Source organism: Rhagoletis zephyria, unplaced genomic scaffold, assembly GCF_001687245.7.
Source record: "Rhagoletis zephyria isolate East Lansing unplaced genomic scaffold, Rhagoletis_zephyria_1.1 Rzeph_scaffold_00263, whole genome shotgun sequence".
Taxonomy (NCBI): Eukaryota; Metazoa; Arthropoda; class Insecta; order Diptera; family Tephritidae; genus Rhagoletis; species Rhagoletis zephyria.
This window is the reverse complement of record NW_016157347.1, coordinates 125,108-132,249: the sequence shown is the minus strand read 5'-3', so window position 1 is coordinate 132,249 and position 7,142 is coordinate 125,108. Positions and strand designations below refer to the sequence as shown.

Genomic DNA, 7,142 nt, shown 5'->3' with positions numbered 1-7,142 from the left:
TTATAATTTTCACTAAATACTATTTAGAAAAAAATTGATTAAAACAAAACCTAGGGTGTTCGATACGTATCTCGCGAACTCTGAAATTTTAAGGAATTTCTTGTACCTTCAGGTCCGTAGCGTTTACAGGTACGAAATGCAAAAAATGGACTTTCATATAAATTCTAGAGAGGAGAGGCCAAGGCGAATTTATACAAGGTGGTGTTGATGGCGAATTTAGATTTTCGCCGCGGTACTTCTTAATGCCAAAATGATGTGTTTGTTGTAATATGAATTTTAATGAAATTTATAAACTTGGTCAAAGTCAAAATTTTTTTGAACTTTTGCGACTAAAAAAAATAACTTCTCCAAAATTCTTTTCATCCCTAAATTTCTTTTCATTTTGAAATTATTGTGGGTGTCTTTATTTGTTCTACTTCATAATTTTAATATTTTGAAGACCCACCCTAATATGTGTATTTTAAGAAAAGTGTAATTTTTTATAAAAGCTTTAAGGCAGCCAAACAAATCGGAAGTGGCAATGATCAACACTAATAACTAGTATTGTGAGGAACGCGAAACTCTCGACGGACGACAAAATTACGAGATGAATATTGAAAATCTGGTGCACAGGAAACGGCAACGACAACGACGATCAGCCAATTTGGTTGGCTACACGTTTCGCACGGCAGGTGAAACATCGAAGAATAGCGCCAATTATGTTCATTGAACTCGAACTTCCGCGCTTCCGTTCGTTCCGCAAGCATCAGTAGCAGTATTCGGTGGGCTTGAGGGTGATGAAATAAATAACCTGAAGGAAGGTGGTAAATACGCAATAAGTTGATGAATGCAGGAGATTGTGAACAACGAAGGCGAAGCACCAACCGCGTATAATGAATGATAATTAATGCACAGCGAAAACACATTTCGTCCCGCGAGCAATGAATGGATGGATATTTTTGACAGAATTGTATTTTGTAGATGATTTTCATGAATGTAGTTCGTTCAAGCTGTGTTGTATCCTGCGGCAACATGGAAAAAAAAAGAGAAATAATTTGTTGCACAAATAATCACGGAATTCCATTTTCTCTGCGTGTCAGTCGGCTTGCGCTAATTCCGTCATCTTCTTCTGAGCTATTTTTTATTAACTCTGTGTGAAATATGTTTGCGTTTGTTGCTGACACAAAGAGACGCAAAATGAAATTGTATGATTTGAATAATAAGTGAATTAAAATCAACAGAAAACAAGCCATTATAACTACGACGACCACAAGCCATATGAAGAAGAAGAAGAAAAAAAGAATAAGAAGAAGCAGAGACAACTTACGCATGCATGCATATAAATATGTTCATATATATGTATGTACATCTGCGCATACATATGTATGCCGTTACATATGTATGTATGTACATTAGGGTGGTCCCAAAAAAAAGTAAAGTCGGAAGTTTAATTCTCTCACCCCCTAAGATTGTTCTGTACCGATTAAAATATACCCCTGTTTCTTATAGTTTGAAATCAAAAAATATTTGGAGTTCGCTTAAGACGCTCAAAGTTTTCCATGTATTTGTTATGGGAAAAAAACAATTTTTCGTAAAAATGGTATAGAATTCTTGAAAATCAATATTTATCGATCGGAAAACTCTGTCTTTTCAGGAGACTTCCAATAATAATTTATAATTTTTTTTATTTAACCTTCTTCTCATGCACTCTTGGACCACCCTAATCTGCATATGTGCATTAGACGATCCAGAAAAAAAGTTCGCCGTGCATGTTCGAGCCTAAAGTATTTTTGCAAGGTATTTCGAAAACAAAGTTTTTTATTGGCCGAACGCAGAGGTCGCTTTTTAACATTTTTCCACATCTTAAAATATGTATATTTATCGATGTTTTTGTCCCGAGGAGACATTGTGTTTTATTCCAAACTGGTTTTATTGGATTTTTTCAGTTGGTTTTTTTTTTGAAATTTTAATTTTTTTAAATCAAGTAATCCTATGTTTTGCTCTCGATTACACCGGTTTAATTTACCTAGTTAATATATATGCCAATTCGTGTTGTTTATAATGGAACTAGTAAATGTTTATTAATTTCTTACTTATTAAGGTATTTCCAGTTTAAAAGCTTAGTTCAAATTTGCTTTAGTATTACATATTTATGTACATTCTCATTTGTTGAGAACATTTATGTGGAACATGATTTTAGAATCAATTAGAAATACAGTAGGGATTAGATAATTCTAAAACTTTATAAACCGGCTTTTCTCTAATTTCAAAATGGGGAACTGGTTTTTTTTTCAAACTGCCATTTTTTTAATATTTCGAAAACCGGTTTTGAAAATAATGCAGTAATCGAACATCCTAATACAAATACTGCTACTCAGTTCTTATGACCATAACGTGTCACCCTAATGTCAGCAAATTAAAGCTTACAAAAAATCATTAAACTCTTGCTGACGAGGTATTTGGATTATTCCAGTACAACTATATACATACATACATATGTAAATATTAAAAAAAAAAATTTGTTTTACTGAATGCAGATGTCACCAAAAATTGTAAAAGCGTTTGGCCAAAAAACAATTTTTTAATTGTCTTGCAAAAGTACTTATGTAGTTTCGAACGAACTTTTACTTGTAAGGTGGTACGGTCTAATGTACATATATGTATAGGGGCAACACGCACCGAATCAGAAGAAATTCATATTATAAAAAAAAAACCACAGCAACATGTTGTGCTGCCAACAACCAACTGCCAGTGTTGACTGCGTGAGCAGTGGTTATTGGGTTGTTGCCTGCCGCAGCACAATTACGAGCAAAATTAAATCATTGTATTGTAGCTACATACAATGCGCAATGTTGACAGCAGAGAAAATATACGAGTGATGTTGCAAGCGTGTGTGTAAATATTAGCGGGCGTACAAAACCACCGAGGACAATCGTCATACTGAAATGCATATGCAACAGCATGTGGCAAAACTCGTACACAGTTGGATGTAGATATGCACGCAAATGGATGTAGTATGTACACATGTGCTTACATACGTGCGGCAAGCAAATAAATGTACATTGCAAACGTGCAACAGGGGGCTGGCGGCAAGCGTTTGACAGTTGGCGTTCAGCGATTGTTCGTGGGTAGTAGTTGCCGCTGGGTGGGCTTCACACACACACTACTGTTGACAGTCCTGCCGACTTGTCGTACAGCATGAACGACGTCTGCTGCCAGCAGCATGTCAGAATACGAACGCTCACTGTGGCATACAAATTAGGATGTGCTTGATTATTGTGTTTTCGAAAAAAAAGGCTGCAATACATACTACATTAAATGAAAATTCAATGGAAAATCAAAAATTGAGATCCCTTGTTGGGCTAGTGAGATTAGTCAAATTAATTTTTATTCACAATTACAAACTTTTATTTAAATTTCTTTGTATGTAGGTTGGTTTGGTAGGTTGGTTTGGGTAAAATCTTGCAATCAATTTTTCAAACCTAGCCCAGGATCCGATGACAATGCAATATGAAAATGAATTAATCCGCTAGGTGGCGCAGAATTCGAGATATTTACATGTATAGAAATAACTCTATAAAACAAAATTAGCCGGTAGGTCTCGCGGCGATCGATATATTTTGAAAACCCACATATATAGTGTGATTTAGGTTATATGTATTTAGAATATGTATATCTTCCTTACATGAAAAGGAATAGCTAGAGAATAGAAATCTTGTCGATAGGTGGCGCAGAAGTTGCGGTATTTGGAAAACCCGTGTTTATGGTCCGATTTTGTTCACATTTGGAATGCTTGTTTAAAAGATACTTTTTTACTTATTTCATTTAAGGAGTGGCTTTTACGATGCCACATATCTATAAATTTGGTATACTCTCAATAACTTTTAAGGGGCGGATCTCCCAGTTGTTGTGGCGCTAAACGGGGATAAGACAAAGTACCTTCTAGCGACGCACTAAGACTCTTCGTGGATTAGGGCACACGTCACAGTTGACATTTACAACTTTAAGGTATTGAAGGACTTTCTGTATCTAGGATTCACCGATTAATATTGTCAAATAGAGATGCAGCGGCAATATTACCAAAGTCTTCCTTGATGTCCAAAAAACACACGGCGCAGCCCCATTAGGCTCGTCCACCCTTTTAACCGTACTATCCAAGTACCCCTCGAAAGTATCTATGTATGTATTCTGACAGCGTCATTAAGTTTCACCACATTATTCTTCCTCAATGTGCCACTGCGTATACATATGTAAATATTTTTCATAAATGTAATTTTTGATCGATTAAATAAAACAATTAGCCTTTCAGCAAACAAATTCATTACGAAAGGCTCTATAAATCGCTAATATAATCAACTCACGTCACGCTCCCACCTTGATGCGTATTTCATGGCTAACCGTAATTTAACAAAGCATTCACTTAAACTTAACGGTCGCATATCTACGCCCAGCCATTAGAGCGCAAAGCATTTGTACGGGTGGAACACGATTTCTTTGCGCACCTGATGTCATGCCACTTTTTTGCTCATTTGTGTAACTGCAGTTTTCCGAGTAGCATCACCGTTCATGCACAGTGATATTTGAATTGATTTTAGCTGTAATGCATGGAGTTTTGCTATTAGTTTTCTTATTGAAATACTCCATCCGGTTGTGTGCGACCCTTAGCATCGAGGCGCCAGACACCGTTTGTAATTCTACCATCAGTTACAATGTCAGATACGCACTTTCGAGCATAATCACTCGATACTTTGTGCCAAATTCCAGTGAATTACTCATCTCTACGCATGCAAAGCATCTAGGAGCATGGCGACTAATGCTCGATCTGCTCACTTGTGCGATACCATTTATATCCAACATAAAAGTGCAGCTGGAAACCATGGATTCGCCACGCCTACCATCGCCTAGCAGAATGTATAACCTCCTGGTGATAGACAGTATGCAGGCGTTAGTGTGAGAATTGCGCTGAAAGCGTTTAAAAAAAAATTGTTTTACGAGACTTTACTTTTTCTTTCCACAGAGAACTTGATCCCGCTTTGCTCACCAAGAATTTCGACGATCCCGAAAAATACTTGATATTGCTAATTGGACCTGACACAACACTAATGCCGAATTTGCTCATCTCCACCATTTTAAGCTACTTTTGGCGAAATTATCTCATCCATGTCAGTCTGCTGTACGAAAGTAAGCCCAACTATGTGGAGGTCTACACCTATTTTCCCTTTTTGGAGAACAGCGCTTGCAAAGCGAATAATGTTCGTGTCATCAATGCTTACAATGGCACTTGGCAGAAGCCTTTGGAAGCGACCATTTTTCCCAAGAAGCTGATCAACATGCAAAATTGCTCACTAACGGTGGCCGTCTGGGATGCGCCACCTTATTTGAGTTACTACCCCAATAGAAGTGGCTATGAGCGGCTGGGTTCGTTCGAAGGCGACATGCTAGTCGAATTGGCAAAGAAGCTGAATTTCAGCATGGAATTGGTGGAGCCGCCGAACAAAGAATTGCGCGGTCAACGTTTGGCCAATGGCACATTAACTGGCGCTATGCGACTGGTAAGTAGTGGTTCTTCGTGTATTTTCATGCTCGTTACCTTTTTGAACCTCTCTCTTTCTCTCTCTGTCTCTCTCTCTCTCTCTCTCTGCGTATACCTCAGCTGCACGATCGCATAGCCGATATCAGTCTGGGTTGCTTTCGTTACACTGTGCAACGTTGCGAGGTACTCACAGGCGCCTTACCATATTATCAGACATGGCAAATATTTGGCGTCAAACTGGCCGGACACACCTACTCATCACTGGAAATATTCGCTTTTCCCTTCGACTTGGAGACTTGGTTCTGTCTTTTGATTAGTTTTCAGTTGATTTTTTTACTAGCCTATGCTATAAATAGCCGCTGTGATCACTCCACGCTCGCCCATATCATTGTCGGCTATCCGCGTCCTCGTTCGCCGCTCACCAATACTTTAAGCCTATTTCTGGGCATTCCAATTGAGCAAACTCCCCGAACAAATTTCGCACGATTCGTCCTAATTATGTGGGTAATCTATGGCTATGTGATGCGTAATGCCTATCAGAGCTTTCTCTATCAACTGCTTCAAACTGATCTCTATCGAACGCCACCACAAAACATTTTCGAACTTATCGAAAAAGGTTACTCGCTAATTATGACCGAAAATACACTAGAAACGGTGAGCGCGGCACCTCTGATCCAAAACGGTCGCATAGCCGTCATCATTAATAATAACACATACGAGTGGAAGTCATACGAAATGGTGGAGGAGTTGGGTGGTAATTTGGCAGCCGTATCACCTAAGGACTATCTCACCTTCTACATGATGGTGAAACATAAACGTGGCGCTTTCTATGTGCTACCCGATAGGTTCTTTCCACAGCACATCACGATGTATTTCTCAAAGCATAGCTATTTGATTGTGCGTTTCAATGAATTACTAATGCGACTGCGCAGTCAAGGCCTAATCGATTACTGGGCGGAGAAGCATCTAGACCTGAGTTATTATGATTTAGTTGCTGCAGTAAACGACGATGCACTGGCAATGAACGATCTTTGGGGAGTATTTGCCATATATCTTGGCATGGTTAGCTTAGCCGTTCTGGTATTTTTTGCCGAATTGCTGTGGCATAGCCTAACGTAAAATGTAAAATGATCGTCATGTGTGTAAGGAGGAACATAGTTTCATCTAGTTTTGCGGCTTATACAATTTATTGAATTTTACTCTAAAAATACTGTTTATAAATAAATTTTATTAAAATTGTAAGAGCTTAAGATTGATTTTCAATGATATGTGTGAATTGCGAAAACCGCAACAGGCAAAATAAAATATTTGGAAATATAATATATAATATATAAATATTATTATCCTTGCCGAACTCAAATGCTTTTGTTGAGCGCGTTTTTCCCCGTAATGAATTCAACAAAAATTAAGATTCGAAATAGGATGAGGTTGGAGAGCCTATTTCAATAGTTCGAATGAAAGCCTATATCAAACAGTGCGGGTATGTTATCAAGGTTGAATAGCTCAATATATGACAACAACACAAATGTAAATGATTCAGACACTATTGGTGATTTAGAAGAAATTGTGGAAATAGCTGATCTCGCTTCATTATAGGTTTTTATTTTATTTTTATTTTTACGCAATTAAT

The 7,142-nt window shown here is 37.8% G+C and overlaps 1 protein-coding gene across 1 annotated transcript; it reads left to right on the top strand.

Moving 5' to 3' along the window:
* The first annotated feature begins 4,855 nt into the window (after nt 1-4,855).
* On the top strand, nt 4,856-6,631 carry LOC108358499 (uncharacterized). Its single transcript, XM_017609875.1, has 3 exons — nt 4,856-4,890; nt 4,997-5,531; nt 5,633-6,631. Exons 1-3 carry the CDS (start codon nt 4,856-4,858, stop codon nt 6,629-6,631), a joined length of 1,569 nt encoding a protein of 522 aa, XP_017465364.1.
* The last annotated feature ends 511 nt before the right edge of the window (nt 6,632-7,142 follow it).